The sequence below is a fragment of the Lupinus angustifolius genome, chromosome LG02, assembly GCF_001865875.1.
Source record: "Lupinus angustifolius cultivar Tanjil chromosome LG02, LupAngTanjil_v1.0, whole genome shotgun sequence".
NCBI classification, from domain to species: domain Eukaryota; kingdom Viridiplantae; phylum Streptophyta; class Magnoliopsida; order Fabales; family Fabaceae; genus Lupinus; species Lupinus angustifolius.
Window position 1 is genome coordinate 4,656,398 of NC_032010.1, and position 20,234 is coordinate 4,676,631.

The 20,234-nt window shown below is 30.5% G+C and overlaps 1 protein-coding gene across 2 annotated transcripts; it reads left to right on the forward strand.

The window, feature by feature from the left end:
• LOC109333830 (transcription factor bHLH68-like) lies at positions 10,720-15,473 on the forward strand. Of its 2 annotated transcripts, XM_019569418.1 has the most exons (9): positions 10,720-10,883; positions 10,985-11,152; positions 11,415-11,730; positions 11,852-11,920; positions 12,217-12,282; positions 12,546-12,611; positions 12,767-12,823; positions 14,278-14,322; positions 15,081-15,473. In XM_019569418.1, exons 2-9 carry the CDS (start codon positions 11,010-11,012, stop codon positions 15,207-15,209), a joined length of 891 nt encoding a protein of 296 aa, XP_019424963.1. In that variant the 5' UTR covers positions 10,720-10,883; positions 10,985-11,009; the 3' UTR covers positions 15,210-15,473. The 2 variants fall into 2 exon arrangements, with proteins under 2 accessions (XP_019424963.1, XP_019424955.1); XM_019569410.1 differs by having other exon boundaries at positions 10,720-11,152.

Below are 20,234 nucleotides of genomic sequence, written 5' to 3' on the forward strand. Positions count from 1 at the left end.
CTAAACAATGGGCCCAAAGCTAAATTACAATAAAAAGAACTCCTAAAATAAATATACAACCTTCACTTCAACACATATCCTTCACTTCCATAATGCCCAAAATGCCATTGGTGTCAAATATGATCTGAAAATGATAATAGATTTAATCAGACCAAATAATCCTATATTAACTAATTTTAGGAATATTAGTCCAATAAAGCCTAAAACACTAAATCATGTGAAACATAGTCAATTAGCACCAAGAATCATCAATCATGCTAAATTAAGGTTATGAATAGTGTGTAATATATTGTTCATCAGTAATACAATACTTCAGATCCATACACTAGTTGGTGAAAGACAAAGAATATAGAGTTACAAATGAAGAGAACCAAATCCAAGATCTAGTCTGAATCCTATCCATTAAATGGACACAACTCACTTGTTTCTCCTGGAGGATAACTTCATTCCTCATAATTCAGATTGACCATACCACAACAAACCATAACATTCTCCACAAATTAATACCTTTAGAACAACCAAAAGAATCATGGAGTATAAAAAGTTATATGATAGTCGAAGGAACCTGCATTTGAATTTGTAACCAAGAGTAAAAAGAAATTCACACAACTGAAGCAAACTCACAAGAGTTGAATAAGTGATCAATAGATTCCACATGATTATTCATAACATTCAAATCATATCATCTATCCTCACAATAATATTCCTTTTAAATAATTCATCATTGGTTGGTAACCTTCTTCTCAATTCAATCTTCTTCTTCCTTTCTCTCTTCTTAGGCACAAATTTTCTATCTTTCACTTTCTCTTTCAATTCATTCTTATTAATTTGCATCTGCCCATGATGGTTAAGCTTGAACATAGCTTATGCCATTAATGATTAAACATTGTTTGCTTCTGTCTATGACAATTAAGGTTGAAGATAGCTTGTGCCATGAATGGTTAAGCTTTTGTCGAGAACTTATACGAAGCTCATCATTGGCCAATGATCAATCCATTTAGATTTTGCTTATGTTTGCAACTAAGCTATGTTTGGTGGAGTTAATATAATTATTATGATTGCTCCTTTTTAAAAGGATTATATGTATCAAGCTTAAAGCTTAGTAAGCTTTAATTTGATGGTGAATATTAAAATATAAAATATATTAGAATATCATAAATTAAATTACATAGATATAAAAATAATATCTCATATCATAATGATTTTATCTTAGATTTATTTATAGTATATATTAGAAGAACTTTTATGATTGAGATTATTTTATTTTATCTATTTTTATTTGTTTCCCTATAATTAGAAGTCTAATATTAGTATAAATAAGAGTTTGTATTATATCTTTTATATTACAATATCATCACATAATTATTTACAATATTATCAATACTTCCTTCTATAGCTCAATTCTATAATTTCAAGATAATGATGTTCAACACCCATTTTAAGATCTACAATATAGAACTGCTAAACTTTTAGGCCAATTAATCGAATTGTCGTTTACAACAAAGGTTGTAGTTCGAATATAGTTTGATTAGGATATTTTATGTACAACCACCTAATACCGTATAATTCCTATTTTTATTAAACTTTGTGCGTTTTCTTCTTACCTCTAACATTTGTAGGTCCATATTAACATTCATGATGCAGCCTAAAATTTGTTTATGACATCACATGTCAACAACAGAAAAGGAGAAAACAAGAAACAAAATCAACAATGTGTCAAACTCAGTCTAAACCTTTTTCCTCTTCTTTATCATTTTTGTTCTTTCCCAGCATGATTAAGCAAAAGTTCACAATTGATAAAAAAGGCATATTGGTAGATATAACTTAGCTTCGGGTCTGTTAGAGACAAAGTTTAGAAATTGTTACTAAATATTCTTGAGTGGAAGACCATTGGTCAAAAGAAATTCATGTCATGCAATCTTATCTTATAATGAGCAGTCATATATAACATGTTTTATCAACCAACAAAGTCACATAACATGTGGCATGTTGATTTCATAGCTTCTTAGCTAAAGGCAAAATTTTGAGATTAATTCACTTTATTGTATGTGTTACGCGTATATACGTAATAACTTTAATTAATTTCATTGATTGGGGAAAACTTCACCCAATAATAAAAGAAACGTGTTTGATATAGGGATATAAATAAGTTACCCGATTATCAAGGATTTATTTCTTATATTTTTTCACATTAAGACTTAAATCTTAAAAAGTTTATTAATATTTAACTTAATATGTCAAATATTAGACTATCTAAATATCTAATAAGTCTATTTAATTATTACATATTAATATTTATATTATAGTATTTTAATATAATTAAAATTATTATATGTGAATTTGAATATAAAAATATACGACAGCATTATTTTATTATTACTAGTAGATAAACCTGTTTAAAAAATACAAGTTAGCCAATTTAATGGTAATTTCTTGACTTATTTAAAAACCTTATAACAATATATTTTTAAAGAGTGATGATCTATTTACGATTAAGTTTTTTAAATTTATTTCTCATCATAGCTATTAATTTTATGAACATCTAATGATTTATATCTACTTACTAATCCAAATCATTGGATTTCCCTTGATGGCTATGATAGGGAATAAGTTTAAAAAACTTACTCTTAGAATAAGTGAATCCCTCCCATTTTTAGTAGGTGATCACATTTTTAAATAGGTCATACCTAAAAATTAATTTACTTTTAATTGATAAATAAGTCAAACACACACTATAGTCTATATCTCATATAGAGTGATCCTATTTAAAACATAGTCTATTCTTAAATTTTTCCATCCATAGTTTGATTAACATTATCAAGCATGCATGTAATACTAATCTTGGTGGCATAAAATTTAAGTGGATCGAACCAAATTAAAAAGCACTCATGTTGTACAATACCATGTGCAAACATCGATCTAAAACTTGCTCTTTGGCGTTTGGGATATGTAATTTTCTCTTTGGTGCCACTCTTACGTTCACAATTCCCACTTTTGGATCATGGTGTTGTCACAGAGTCTGATTTTTTTGGTGGGTACTCTGTGGATGCTGTTTGTCTCAAATTATACCTATATATCATCATCACATGGAAAATTTTGTTTGCTGCACTAAATTATTAAAGAGACATATAAAAAAAGTTAAATTAATACTAAATGTCTTATCAATCACTCTGAACTTTATATCATCATATATATATATTAGCTATATATATTACCTTTACCACACAAAATAAATTTTAACTCTGGATCCTTATGATTAAAAAAATGTTTTATTACTTGGTTGCTGATTCTTTTTAGAAATTCAAATAGCTTATTATACTAGTTTTTTTAGCTGGATTTCCAAACTTATTAGTTTTTTAGGGTTTTGTTAATAAGTGGGGTAAGAGTATTGTTTAAAATCTTAAAAAAAATACTAGCATTGGAAAATTAAGCTTATCATTTCTTATAGTGTGAAAACGTCATTTTTTTAACACAAATTCTCATTTTTATCTTCCTCAAACAGGACATTTGTTAACATTTTTTTTTAATTGAATTCCTCATGCACACTTTATTAAGTGTATGTTTACGAGTTGAGTTTTAGAGGGTAATCAAAGAAAATAAAAGACTTATGAGTTATGTAATACATTTGTGAAATGATTCTGAAGCCTTTTCTTTTCATTCATTTCCCTCCAAAATTCAACATAGAAACAACCCTAAAATTTATCAAGTTCTCGTTAAATGAAATATCTTTTAAGGCAATGATCGATCATGGTTCCTAATTAAGCACAATGAGTTTATATGCTCTTGGAATTTAGCCTTGGCTTATGGAAGAAATGATCATTATCTTGGGAAGTAGATGACAAGTTTCATAGGCCAAGGAAATGTGAGAAGCAACTAATTGGCCAAGTATTTGAAGAATTCTGTTGTTGTTGGTTCCATATATGAGGTCATTTGTATTAAAAGTCCTACCTAGAAATGTGATTGCCAGGTGGTGTGTTATGTGATGGCCATGGTGGTGTGTTCTATTGTGGTCGATCGACAATGACAATACAAGAAGAAAATTATGTGCGACCAGATGGAGCGGCAAGCTTGATTTTGTTAGTTTATAATTCAAAAGTTAGTTAAATGAGATTTGTGCACTTACTATATAAGGAATGATGTACCTAACTAACACTTACTTGAAAAACAAAAATAGAAAGTTAGTTTTCCATCATCCATTGATCTTCAATTATGCAGAATCCATTCTTTCATCTTCTTTCATTTTACTCAACTAATCTCTCTCATGTTCTAACAAAATTGGTATCAAGAGCTAGGTTTCTTATTCTTACTTCTTCTCTACTAAAATCTCCATTACACTACTCTATTTTCTTCTTCTTTTACAACAGCAATGGGACAAACTGGTTTTCCTACAAATCTGCCAAGACTCAATGGAAAAAATGAAATCGATAGTGAATCCAAATGATAGCTATTATGGGATTCCAAGATGTATGCGAAATTCGGGAAGAATGGCTTCTAGAGCTGTCAGAGACATCAACTAAAGCACAAAAGGCAGTATACAAAGAGTGCGAAAAGAAAAACTGCAAGACTATATTCTTAATACATCAATATGTTGATGAAGCACACTTCGAGAAAATATCAGAGGCTAGGTCAGCAAAGGAAGCATGGTAGATTCTTGAGGAGAGCAATGAAGGAGCTGAACAATTTAAGAAGGTAAGGTTATAAACCATGAGAAGACCATATGAGCTAATGCAAATGAACTCGGGTGAAAGGATTGCATAATTCTTCAATAGAGTAATCAACCATACTAATGCAATGAAAGCAAGTGGTGAGAATATTGCAGATCAGACCATAGTTGAGAAGATCTTAAGAACACTCAGCCCAAATTTGACCATATTGTTGTTGCAATTGAGGAATCTAAGAAGATAGAGGAATTACAGATAGTGGATCTTCAAGGATCACTTGAGGCTCATGAACAAAGACTAATAGAAAGGTCTATGGACAAGCCTGTTGAACAGGCTTTACAGGCATATACCTCAAGAAGAGGTGGCCATGGAAGTAAGGGAGGTCAAAGGGGCAGAGGCAGAGTAAAATAATAAAGAAAAAGGAATTTCAAGTATCCTCAATTCACTGACCAAGGAAGATATGAGACTGATCATGTAGAACATCCATCAAGAAGGGGTGAATATCATAGGTGGCAAGGGAACAAGAAAATGGTGAATAGGAAGAGGCTAAAATGTTTCAACTGTGATAAAATTCGGCATTTCAGCAGTGAATGCCAATCAAATCCAAGTCATGGTAGGAATCTTGGCAAACCACACAATGAAGCTCATTTAGCCAAGAAAAAGAGTACTGAAAGCCTGGAAGATGAACCAGTACTATTGATCGTGACTATAGATTGTGAGCCAAGTAGTGATGATAGATGGTACATAGACTCAGGAGTTCAAACCATATGATTGGAAATAGGACTTGGTTGGTAAATTTTGATGATAGCAGAAAAAACAATGTGAGATTTGCAGATAGCAAGCTCATCCAAGCAAAAGGACATATGATGTCTTGATCAGTAGGAATGATAGAAGGAATGTGTTGATAGCTGATGTGCTCTATGTTCCCAACATGGAGAGTAATATACTGAGCTTGGGACAATTGGTGGAAAAGGGGTTCTTAGTGCAAATGCATCAAGGTATTTTGGAAATCTTTGATACCGACAATAAGAAGATTCTAAGAGTACCTCTAGCATAAAACATGACCTTTCAATTCAGTCTAAGAGCCTTTGAAACACACTACTTATCAACTACATCTCAAATAGAGGACTCATGGCTATGGAACCTGAGATTTGGTCATCTGAACTTCAAAGACTTGAGCACACTAAGATCTAAATATTTGGTTAAAAGACTACCACCAATTCAGGATCCTATCAAGGTATGTGACAATTGCCAAATAAGCGAACAACCCAGATCCTCATTTAGTGCATACATCCCCTCAAGAGCAAATGAATTGTCACATATTATATATTCTGATGTGTGTGGTCCTTTTGACACACCTTCATTAAGGGCAAGTAAATACTTTGTAACATTTATGGATGAAATGAGTAGGAATTGTGTTTGTACCTCATAAAGGCCAAGAGTGAAGCATTTTTAGTGTTCAAGAGCTTGGTAGAAAAACAATCTGAGAAATGCATAAAGATTCTAAGAATTCACATCAAGTGATTTTGAGGAATTCTGCAAAGAGCAATGGATTATGCATGAGGTAACTACTCCATACACAACTCAACACAATGTCATAGCAGAAAGGAGAAATAGAACCATCTTGAATATGATTCAAAGCATGTTAAAAGGAAAGGAATTGCCAAATGAGTATTAGGGTGAAGCAGCAGCCATTGCAGCCTATATCCTAAATAGATGCCCAACCAAAAGGCTTGTTGGCTAAGTACCTAAAGAAGCTTGGTCATGAGTAAAACCTTCTATGAAACACCTGAGGATATTTGGATCCTTTTGCTATAGACACATCATATCAAAAGGGGAAGAAGCTTGACAACAAGGCTGAAGCTATGATTCTATTAAGATATAACTCTACAGGGTCATACAAACTGTACAATCCTGATACAAAACAAGTTATGTTTAGTAGGGATGTGTACTTTGATGAGTTAAGCTAATGGAAATGTCTAAGGGGAAATTCTAGTCCTCTGACCAATGTGCATCTTGATTGGGACTATGATGAATTAGTGGTGGATGAAAGAAGGCAAGACTCAAGCTCATCACTCCAACAAGAAAGCACTAGGCCAACAAGAACAAGGAACCCACCTATATAGCTATCATATTATGTCCTAAGTACTGATCATACAATAAATCAAGAAGGGGACATGGTACAACATTTGGCATTGTATGTTGATGCAGAATCTATCAGCTTTGAAGAAGTAGTGTCAAACCAAACTTGGAAGGCAACTATGATAGAAGAGCAATAGAAAGGAATAACACTTGGGAATTGGTGGATTTTCCAACTAAAAAGAAGCCAATATCTGTCAAGTGGATCTTCAAAGTAAAGTTGAAGCCTGATGGAACAATAGCTAAGCATAAAGCTAGATTAGTTGTAAGAGGATTTATGCAGAAGGAAAGACTTGATTACTCTGAGGTGTTTGCACTAGTGGCTAGATTGGAGACAATAAGGCTAATAGTAGCTCTGGCTAGCTATAAGAAATGGTGTTTATGGCAACTAGATCTAAAATCATCCTTCTTAAATGGTCTATTAGAATAAGTAGTGTATGTCACACAACCTCTTGGATTCATCACAAAAGTAAGTGAGCACAAAGTGTTTAGACTAAAGAAGGCACTCTATGGGTTGAAGCAAGCACCTAGAACATGGAACAAGATGATTGACAAGTTCTTGTTCAATTCCGGTTTTCACAAATATGAAGTGGAATATGGTGTTTACACTCAATCAACCAATTAAAACAGAGATGTCCTGCTTATTTGCCTCTATGTAGTTGATATCCTAATAACTAGAAGTTTCTCAGAGGGAATTGAAGAGTTGAAGGTGAGCTTGAAAGGTGAGTTTGAAATGACAGACCTAGGAAGACTCTCATACTTTCTTGGTCTGGAATTTCAACACACAAGAAGGGGATTGTTCATGCATCAAAGGAAGTATCTCCTTGAGATTTTGAGTAAATTCAACATGATGAATTGTAACTCAACTAAAACTCCATCTGAAATGAACTTAAAGCTAGGAAAGTGTGAGGAAGAAGAGGCTGCAAAAGCCACTGCATTTAGACATATAGTTGGCAGTCTCAGGTACATTTGTAACACAAGATCTGAAATATCATTCAGTGTAGGACTAGCTAGCAGATTCATGAGAAACCCAAGGAACTTTCACATGCTTGCAACCAAGAGAGTCCTAAGATACCTAAAAGGAACTATAGATTTTGGGATCATCTTCCCTCGCCAAACTAAAAATATCAGACCTCAACTAATAGCTTACTTAGACTCTGATTGGTGTGGTGATATACTGGACATCAAAAGTACAATGGCATATGTCTTCCTAATTGTAGGGGCTCAAATCTCATGGTGCTCCAAGAAGCAAAAGGTAGTGGCTTTGTCAACATGTGAGACATTGTACATTGCAACATGTCAAGCTTCATGGCTATCTACAATATTAGAAGAGCCTGGTGTTAAAGGTGAAGAATGGGTTGAACTGAATATGGACAACAAATCAGCTATAGACTTGGCAAGGAATCCAGTTTCACATGGAAAGAGTAAGCATATAGAGACTAAATACCACTACTTAAGGCAACAAGTAGCAAAAAGGAAGATCAACTTGTTATATTACAAAACAGAAGTGCGTGTGGCTGACATTCTGACTAAAGCAATGAAGATTGAAAGAGTTGAGAAAAATGATAGGAGTTTACAACTTCAAGGAGGCTGAATTGGCAAACTGAAAGAGAAGAAGTAGTTGTAATAGATTAGATAAAGTAGATTTAAAGTAGCATTTGAATTGGGGGGTAGGGGTGTTAGTTTGTAATTCAAAAGTTAGTTAAATGAGTTTTGTGCATTTACTATATAAAGAAAGGTGTACCTAACTAACACTTACTTGAAAAACAAAAATAGAAAGTTAGTTTTCCCTCATCCATTGATTTTCAATTCTGCAAAATCCATTCTCTATGTTCTTTCATTTTACTCGACTAATCTCTCTCATGTTCTAACAGATTCTTGATGATATTGTCAAATAGATCTATGTGAGGATCGTGTATAGAAAATCTTTCCAACAATGTAAGGATCCTTATATTTAAAATAAAATGCTTTGTAAAAGGGTTTTCTAAGTGTTTATTTTTCACTAATGAGAATTATATGACTTGAGTTTAAATATAGAAATATTTATCATGAATAATATTTAAATTTAGTTATATATTAAATTTTCAATCTAGTGATCGAGCATCTCTTACCTAACACTTCACTTATAAAATAAATTTATGTTCTCTACATATAATATAAAATTACGTTTTAGTTTTTATAATGAATAATAAATGGTACATAGTTCCTCTACTATAGAACACTAGTCACTTACGGAGACAAACATTATTCATATTAATTAGGACCCTCCCTCTCCTTTATGGTTTTCCGCACTGTTTTGGAATCAATCATGACTTTTTTTTAAAACCTTCTTTATTATTAGAGAAATTGAAACCTATAGCTATTTTTGTAGAGACAACATTTCTTATGGTTTTCAACAAAATCATTTGTCATACAGCATAAGAGTTCATTTTCATAATCATTAAGTAAATGAGTAATTGGGAAGTATAAAGTGATCTAATTGTTAAGGGTGCAGATTTTAAAAAATAAAGTGTAGGAGATTATGAATTTGAATCTCATTAATAGTAAATTAAAAAAAAAGGAGTTGAGTTATAAGGTGGTTAGAGAGAATGATGAATACAATTAAGGAGATTGAGAGTTCAAGTCTCACCCACAATAAATATTAATATACTAACATTTATCGATAAAAAAAATGAAAAGAGTAATCAACTAATATCTAAAATTACTCTTATAACTATCTTCCTACAATATTTATTTATAGAGCAGAAATAGACCCCATTATTCTAATTAATAATTGCAAATTATTGAACATAGCTTGCACATGCAGACATGCTGCAATACAGGTTGAGCCAGGAATTATAAAGGAATGTTTTGGTCAGGTGAATTATTTCCTATAGATCTTATATCTGGATCTTTTATATATATAACCTGGCTGGCTAGAATTTTATATTAGGTTAACTACACAATATTAAAAATAAGCGATTCTATTCTTAAATTTGTGTCCCTAGTCTCGTTCCATGGCAGTAGAGAATCTGATTATATTAGAAGAAACTTACAATAGAAAACAAATACCATTTTGTAGATGCTCATAATTAACTATATGTTTCTAATTGTCAGTTGACAATGACATATCTGATAAAGCCTTATATTCATATGCTCTATCCATTGTTTTAAATTGCAGTTTGTGGAAATTCTATGGATGCAATCACAATTGGGATAATAATATTATTGTAGAGAGCTTTCAAAACTATAATATTGCATTTATAATTATAACTGTAGAATGCAATTTAAAATATTGTCTGACATTGATTCAATTTTCAATTTTCAATTATTAGACAATAAATAAATTTCATCATAAATCCTTATTGAATTCAGTGGTCTTATTAATCTTACATGTGACATCTTCCTCTAAGCTAAACTTTTACCACACAAAAAACAAGACTAACTTCCAAATACATGTAAGCTAAACCCATGAGGACAAATAGCCAACCCTGAAAGAATATGGAGATTTCTAATTTATATATTATCAATATAACTGATGGGTCTAATTATTCAATTAGAACCTTAAACAATATTGGGGTGATTTATTTATGAACATTGTAATTTCATGTGAGCACTTATTCAATGGAGATTTCTGTCAATTTTAGATTTAGTTTTCTTATTTTAATCAGCACTTAGATTCTCTAGTTTTGTTTGTTTAAGTGAATTATTGATAGAGAATAAATAAAGCATCTGACATTGATCTCAATACTACTATGCCCTACCTGGCTACTCTACCCTAACCCTAGCCCCAAAACAATCCCAATGTATAACCCTAAATTATGGAAATATAAGTGAATAGTAACCATCAATTTATTATAGCCTAAAAACACTGGCCACTAGCTTTTACATTCCACTTTATAATAAAAATGAATAGTGACTAAAATGAAAGAAAGGAAAGAAAAAGCATCATATGCAAAGTTTCTTAACCTCAACTCTATAAAAATAATGAGACACCCAAAGACTTAAAAGTTTTTTCAGCAGCTAGTAAGAAAGCAAAGCAAAACTCTCAAAGCTTTTAACCAAAGGCTTGTTTGGGTGCACATAGAAGGAAATATCACAAAGGTGAAAGAGGAAAAAGTAGAAGGGAAAAGGATACTACTAAAGATGATTTCATAATTTATTATATGTGAATTTGAAGGTTTTGATCATTGAGTTTTCCACAGGAGACTCTTTCAGTCCCTGTAGCAAATGATGGCTGAGAACCCTAACTGGTGGAATATGAATCCACCATCTTTGAGCCCTCCCCAGTATTTGCTTGAATCTTCTTCAATTCCTTTTAATTCTTTGACAGAAAATCCAGAACCCCCTCAGCCATGGAGCCAACTTCTTTTGTAAGAACCCCTCTCTCTTTCTTTTCTTTGTGCTTGTGTGTGTTCAACTTATGAATTACTTCCACTGTTATTATTTAAATGTTTGGAAAACTGTTTGATAGATTGGTTTACTAAAGATGAAAGCACTATTCATTTATGAGTGTGTGCCAGCTTATATAAATACTTAACTTTGTATTACTTATAAGTTCTTTTCCCTTAGTCTAAAGTATAATAAACTTTAATATGGTGTTACAATTTCTTGATCCTATTTTTTAATTTGCAGCACTGAATTACCTAGAGAAGAAGAGAGAGTGGGATTCAGTCATTTTCAATCAAAAAAGTTCGAAAACTGGGATGACCATATTCTTAATCCATCAACAAGAGATCTTAATGTTGATTTAGTGAAGCAAGAGGGTTACCAAAGTGTCAATGTTTATGAACATGCGAATAATGAGGAATTTCATCAAGCTTTTGGAGCTGGGTTACATTGGTCACATATTGTGCAAGCCTCTAATAATTCCCCTAGTTCAAATCTCACTAGTTTGAGTAGTACTAATTTATTGGATTTCACTTATAACAATGCAGATCACACATCTGAGGTTCTTCTTCTTCTTCTTTTTCCTCTCATATTTTGGGACCACTAATTTTATCATGCAAAGATATATTATCTCTTGAATATAATATTTAAATTAAATTTCATATATGTTTCTTATGCTCTAGTGTATTAGCACAGCTACTGCTATAGCTTGTAAGAAAGCCAAGGGTCAACCATCTTCAAGCCAACCGAAGGTAACCCAAAAACTGTTACTTAGGTCCTCCAAAAATGAAAATATTATCAGTTGAGTCCTTAAAAGATTCATCAAATAAATTTCTGAAAGTTTTTAAATGTGATAAATTAAGTTCCTCAAAAAACTCATTATGAGGTGACATTTAAAAACATTCAATGAGTTATTTGGGGACATAAATCTTTCTTAGACTCGAGACGACATTATCTTTTTTTTTAATTTGTTTGTGTCTCTCTAAAGACTTTATATATGTAGCAAGTTTTCATGTCTCATCACTTCCTCATATGTAATCTAAATCAGGTGAGAAAGGAGAAGCTTGGTGATAGAGTAACAGCACTTCACCAGATAGTTTCCCCATTTGGAAAGGTAAGAATCAAACCACTCCATTACTGCATAATACAAAACTGTAAACCACGATTACCAATGCCTTTGTGTTTAGTTTTAATTAGTCCTTAATCAAAAGGTCACCATGAACAGTTATTTTCCACCATTCTATGATTCAAGTACATTTTTATAATTACTTCTTTATCTTTTTCTCATTGATTGGAATTTCACTTTTAGAACATTAAAGAAAAGTAATAAAAGAAAAGATAAGTTGATGAGTGTTATGGTGTGTTTAACTTTTGCAGACTGACACAGCTTCTGTCCTATTAGAAGCCATTGGATATATCAGATTCCTGCAGGGTCAAATTGAGGTGATGTTTCTACCAAATATTTTATACTCATCAAGCTATTCAGAGCATGCAGATAAAGTGTCACTGACATTGATGTTTCTCTTCAAAAACATTCTTTAGTTGTGGAAGTTATAAAATTTTATTCTTTTTAATTTTTCTTCCCATCTTTGGTGCAGGCACTCAGTTCTCCTTACTTGGGCAATGTATCAAAAAACATAAGGAATCAACACTCAGTAAGTCTCATTTCCCAAAGACTCTCACTATCACATTATACTAGAAATTATATTGTATGCTTCTAAAACTTAATAATATTAAATAAAAATATAATATTAATATATTGGCAATATAAAAATTTATAAATAATTAATTTATTGTTTTTAATTGTATACTTATATTTTAGAGTCAATAATAATTAAATATAATTAGTAAGTAATAAAATCATAATATAAAAGTTTAAACTTTTATATTATGAATACACATTTTTTTTCTCAATAAATAAGTGTGGTGTGTTAAGTATATGAAAAATATATATTAAAGAAGATGAAAACTTGCGCTAAGAATTAAACTAAAAACAATATGTCTGAATATGTTAATTTTATCAGCTTCCCAATATAATAAAGAGTATTCTGTTTTTAAATCCTTTACCATATGTTTTTAGCATTATTATTACTTTAATGTGAATCCACATTCTTATTTTATAATATTAAATATTTAATTTTTATATATTTTATTTTAAAGTATTATATTATACTTTTTGGTATTGAGTGTATATGATATTATAATTTTATGATAAAATATTAAAATGAATTGTGATATTATTAAAATTTGCATTAGTATTTTTAATATTTTTGGTGTATGTAACTTACTCTAATCTCCACTTATAATTTTAGTTAATTAAAAGAACAAAATAGGTAAGAGAAAATTATACCGTATAGATAGTTATAAGAAAGTTTGATTTTATATATAATTAAGTAGTATAGATATAAATATATAGTATAGTTATTGATAGATTATTATGTTTTGTTATAAATATTTTTATGAATTATTTAACACCCACTTAAACTCCAAACGTGTCACATCACAATATCACACGCTATATATGTAAAAATTAATTAATCTTGTTATATTTCCCTTGAAGAAAAAATAGTATAGAGAACATGTCATTTCTCTTAATTTTAAATTGGTAAATTTGAAATGGGTGATAATTTTTTTCTCTTTAGCATGATCAAATTATGCTCCAGGAACATGTTAGAATTTGTCACAACACACACATGTATGAGATGGACAAAAATACATGTATTGCATGTACTATATAATATATAGTTGAAGGAAAGTTTATTTCTTCCTTCCTTTTTTTTTCTTTTCAAACAAGTGGTACATGTAAAAGGAAAATATGTATTTCCTTAGGACCTTGGTCAGGTGTCCTTTATTGGATCTGTCAATTCATTAGAATCAAATTAGGACCCTCTTTGCAATTATTGCAACATTTCATAATCCATAAAATAATAAAGTCCACTAAAAATATAACAAGGTTCCTCAGCTTTTTATAACATCTTTTTAAGCTAGCAAAGGAAAAGCATAATGCAAAGCTGCATTGCTTATTTGAAGTCAAAAAGGTTAGATATATAGAGAGAGAAACAAAACAACTAATGCTTTTTCTTTCTTTCTTTTCTATATTTCCATCTAGGTGATGAGTGACATTGGCTTAAAAAGAAAGGGAGCCCCAAACCAGGTATCCTTTATTTTTGTACTAAGGTGCCCTTTGATGACTTTACTATTCTCAAATATTTGACCCATTGTTATTTTGGATATTTTTTAATGTCATCCTAATCATTGTTATCACTTTTCATCATTATTAGCACCATTAGTTTCATTATGTATATTGTGCAGAACATGGGTAGAAGCTTTCAGCTTTTGCATTATTAATGGTAATGAAGATTATCAGAAAATTTCAACCTGACCATAATGCTTAATATATGACTTCATTTTAATCAATGTTTTTATAACACAAAACATTATTTATGGAAATACAAGGGTACTTCAACCCTTACATCTATCTATCTTAAACCTTTTTTACATTAAAAAGTATTCCTTCTTCTTTTCCTATAATAGGTCATTAATATACTATAATAGCCAAATCTTTTCCACCCAGCTTTCAGGCTTTGAACTATTAATGATAAATAGGAACAAATTTCTTTTGCTAAAAAACACTTTAAAAGAAATAAAGATAATATTAAAAAACTGGAATGTGAAATTGTGAACATTGCCCTAAAGACACTAGCCACGGTAGTAAACGATGTAGTTTTATCTTAAAAACGATGAATTTAATATTTTGAGAATTAAAATTTATTAGACTTATTTTCCAATACAAATTTTCTCTTATTATTTTCTTAACAAGTTCTATTAGATCACTCTCCGACCCATAAAATTTATTGTAAAACATACATTAATAATTATTAGTTTTTTATACATTGATGATGTCATTATTAGGATACAAAAGATAATCCTAAAGACTTGAGGAGTAGAGGGTTGTGCTTGGTTCCTGTTTCTTGCACCCAACATGTTGGAAGTGAAAATGGAGCTGATTGTTGGTCATCACCTTATGGCAGTGGATTTTGACATTGGAGCAAAACATGGAAGAAATTTGTGGATGCAATAACATTATGAGCATTTAATCTATAATAAAGCAAAAGATTGATTGCTCAAGATATTATATGCATTTCTTTATTCAGCGAATGGAGAAACATATTATACCCATTCCCATATCCATTATGCATTGTCTCTAATCTAATTAGGATAACTTAATTGAGTTATTAGTAAGTTGCCAATACATTATTCAATGTAATTTTAACTCTTCTTAATATGCATTTTATGAGGTCACAATTCTCCCTTCTCTTGTTCAGAAAGATTATTACATAACAATTATTGATGATAGTTGATAAAAAAGAAAGGAAATAATTAGTGATGATTAATTTTTGTTTCTTTTTTGTGTTAACAAGTGCATCCCCTCACTTTTTTTAGTAAGTAACTGATCTAGTATCATTCATAGAAATCAAATCTTGATCTTTGGTCTCTGATGATCTAGCAAAGTCTTACACTATTAGAACATCTTGTTGATATACTAAAAGAAAGCATACAGTAATAGTAAACAAAAAAAAATATGCATGAAGAAATAGTGAAAAGATAAAAGTGCAATAATACATATATTATATGCTAATTTTTAATCAATCACCCACCTAAATAATTGAATATGTTTTACATAAAAATTATGAATGATTATAATTGTTGTATTAATAAATCTATATCATGATTGAATTTAAACTAATGCACTTTATACTAAAGTGCAAGTGAGGAACTCAGTCTAGAAAAGATAATCACTATTGAGTCAAAATTTGATATCTAACTCTTATCCCATTGAATATAATAAATAAAAAAAATGATCTGTGTCACTCGTTGGAATATTGATGTTTGGATTAAATTGCAATAAATGATAGGTATATTTATACCGACTTTAATTACACATTGCTTTACATGATGTTTGAGAATGCAATATTGAAGTAACCACTTTTCATAAGATTATTTTCAAGATTTAGTAACATACTTCCGATTTATAAGACAAATAATATTATGACTATATATATGTAAAAGATAAAAAATAAAAGATAAAAATAAGATATTGAAAATATGAGACATTGATATGGTTAGGCAAACCAACACGATATTAGTCTAATAGTATAAAACCTCATTGAATCCTCAGATAAATTAAAAGGTCAAATATTCAATTTTAGTTACACACTCTTTAATGGACTAATATGGCTAGATAGGATTGGCTGACCCAAAGGTACCTATATATGGATCATTTTAGATTAAACTACTCAAGTGCCCTTGCCCCATTTCTCCCACGCTCCCTCCAAGTTCCTCAACCTACATGGTGCTTACATCATATTAACGTTAGACATTGCATCATCCAAAAGACTAAGAATCATGTCACACACATACTTATATGATTTTTATATATTCATACCATTTTCATCCAATTGTTGTCGGTCTCATGTTTCATTCACCCCCATGATATAATGCGAGGTGTCAAATGTGAATTTTTCAGTTCCAAGTGGGTATGATTGTAACAATTTTAAATGACTCATTAATTTATTGTTGAAAACCATCAAATTCCAACAAAATCTCTTTTAAGTATGAATTTGTTAAATTTATGCATGGGTTAAGTTTGGGTAATTTGAAAACATATGGATAAAGCTATTGACCTAATTAATATTATAAGATGTTGGGGGAAGATTGGAATCAGGTCAACTTATTATGGTTATTATTTCACTCATTCTTCTTTATGAAATTCTCTCACTTTTGAACTCGAGTAGTATCATAATTACTTTTGAACTCGAGTAGTATCATAATTGATATTTATTGGAGAAGAAAGTTACCACATTTTACATATTTTACGTATTTTAGACATTTTACACATTTAACATATGTTGAATTGTTGTTCAACATGTGTTTATTACTTTGTTAGCTAGTTAATTTATACTATAAATAAGGTTTTTTATGCCTTGATCAATTCAATGAATTTTTTTTACAATATTCATTTTATGCTTCTGTATTATTTTCGTAATATGATATCATAGAGATAATTATGTGTTTTCGCTTATGTCTTCCATCTTCTTTGATTGTTCTTGTTTTCAACACTCAAGAAGCTATTGAAGATATGTCAAAGTCTTCAACATGCAAGAAGCTACAAGAGAGAAAAGTAGATTCTTCTCCATCATATTCCTCCAAATTTCATCCAAACAAATCCTAGAATTCGATGTTTCATTCTACAACTTCATCTCTTCTTAGTGTAGAATTTGCTCAGTGCAGAATTCTTGTCATTTCTTCTCTTTGTGATGCTTGGTCTTGATGTTGGGGTTGATTCTGATTTCATCATTTTCATTGGAAGAGGTTCAAGGTGCTGATGGTTCCATACACAAAGAAAGGTGTTGATAGTTTCATGCATAATTGGGTTGATGTTCTTCATCTCAAGAAAAAAAAGGAAGAAACATTCACTACATAACCATGCAAGAACCTCATAATGACATGTATTCTCAACTCAACCAAGTGCACTTACATAAAGTCAGATTAGAATTCTTTTCAAGTACATAAGTTAGCTTATATCCTCAAGCTCTTCAAGAATGGAGTACCATGACCAATTTATCCTATACAAGATTACATCATTTTCTTATTCTTCATCACTTACCCCTCTTTCTTATTCATCATTGAAGCATCTCATTAGGATCAAGATTCTGATTCGTTCTCTCTCTTTCATCATCAATTGTTGTTCACTTCTATTCATGATGGTTAAGCTCAGATATAACTTCTGTCATGGATGGTTAAACATTGGATGGGTAGCTTATGTCCATAGTGGTTAAACAAAGATATAGCTTCTGCTATGGATGGTTAAACGTTTGATGATATAACTTCTACTACGAGTGGTTAAGCATTGTTATTACTTCAAATCAAGCTTCAAATCAATTCCAAGTTGGAGAGTGAAAATTTCACTCACCAACTTGAGGGGGATATTAAAGATATATTAGAGGATATTTTTGGAAGATGATAGTTGGTTAGGAAGTTAGGAATTAACTAGTTAGGTTTGTGCTAGTTACTTGCTTTACAAGCTTTCTTTTCTTCTTTTCTCTTGTATAAATAAGTCATATTGGTTCACTTCTTATTCATTCAATTCAATGATAATAATAAGAAAGGTTATATTTCAATGAGGCTTTGATTCTCTATTCTCTCTCTTTTTCTTCTTTCTTTCTTGTTCATCTTTTCTTTCTCATTCATGCATGGCTCCTACCATTCCAATACATTGTCATGATATCAAATTGAATTATCAAGCTGAAGTTTTGACCTTTACCCTCCAGCTTGATGGGAACTATTGGATAAGAAAACTACCACATTTTACACATTTTTCGCATTTTAAACATTTTACACATTTAACCTATTTGAATTGTTTTCCAACATGTGTTTATTAATTTGTTAGTTAGTTAGCTAGTTAGTTTACACTATAAATAATGTTTTTCATGTCTTGATCAATTCAATAAAAAAATTCACAATATTCATTTTATGCTTCTGCATTATTTTCGCAATAATACTTTAATTAAACCAAACATTGTGTGACTATTATTTATATTAGAATAAAACTTTAAATCAGAAAACCGAACCACAATACACATATCTTACCTTTAATATATTTATTATAGTATAAAATTACACATTTACTTCGCTGGATATTTTTGTATCCCTTTCATTTTAATAGATTATGTATCCAACAGATATAATTAACTATATTATTTTTCTTCATCTATTTGAAATATAAGTTTAATAATTCAACCCATATTGCTAAATTTGTATTTTAAATAATAAAAAGTAAATATCTAAATGAACCAAGTCACGATCTTGACAGAACACTTGTGGGGAACGATGATTTAATACTTATGGGGAAAGAGAAGGTAGATAATCAAGGTATAACACACATTACAACCATACAAAAAACTAACATTCTAATTGTAGCATCTGAATCAAAGATAAGAATATGATGCATGTATAATAATCATGCACTATAACTTAATTTGTCTAAAGTCTAATGTTCCAATAATTTCATGCATGCCCATTCATTTTTTCATCGATATCACTTTCTAATTTTTTTTGACAATTACAACCACAAAAATAATCTGGATTACACCTTCCAAGAATATGGAGAGTCAACAAAAAAATGAAGTTCTCTTAATGCAAAAAATATAACCTCTTCACTCATAATCTTTTAATGCAAATGATGCTTATGCATAAGCTACTTATAATCTTTTATTGTCTTATATATGTACTTATCTTCCACAACTCCTACCAAACTTCTGGAAGATTATCTCATATTATCTTAGGTTCCCAAAAAATGTACAAGGGCAATAAGGCTAAGAACTCCCATTATTGGTTAAATCTTTCAATCTCTCAAGTCTTTCAGAAAAATTAGCCATCATGTCACACTTTTTTCTCTCAACTTTTTTGCCTAAACCACATTCCAAATTCAATAACAACACACATAAAAAACTTAGGTATTTTATGGAAAAGCACATAGTCCAGTAAAATACACTAACTCCATTAAATTCAAGTTTCTAATTAGAAGCAATCCATCCTGGTTTAGTAGAGGATTAAAATCTTCAAGATTTGGACTTAAACTTCAAGATAGTAACCATCAAGATTGAGAAACTTTAAGTTTTTCATGCTTTATCTTAAAAATTCAATTTTAAGATTCCAAGCTTTAATCTTAAAAAATTAAGTTTAAAAACCACTCAGGTTCGCCAACCCAAAACAATCTTTTTATTAACTTACAAGAAATTTCCGAGAAAGCTCACATTGGAGTAATTATCATAAAAATGCATTCCCTAACATTTTTGTTGGCATGTCATTGCTTAATTGATGATAGAGATTAAAATTACTTTTTAATAATATTTAAGGGAAAACCCAGTCAAAAATGTTTCAGGGACTAAAATCAAAACTTGATGGAATCAAAAACATAATTAAACCATCTTTATTTAGTATATCATCTAAGTTTTTTTGCCCTCCCCACTACTTTTCTTGGATCTGTTCCTGCTTGGTGGTGTG

Coding starts and splice junctions, on each gene's coding strand:
- LOC109333830 (XM_019569410.1), top strand. CDS start 11,010: ATGATGGCTGAGAACCCTAACTGGTGGAATATGAATCCACCATCTTTG. Junction 11,731..11,851: donor ATGCAGATCACACATCTGAG/GTTCTTCTTCTT, acceptor CTTATGCTCTAG/TGTATTAGCACAGCTACTGC. Junction 14,323..15,080: donor GAAAGGGAGCCCCAAACCAG/GTATCCTTTATT, acceptor TGTCATTATTAG/GATACAAAAGATAATCCTAA.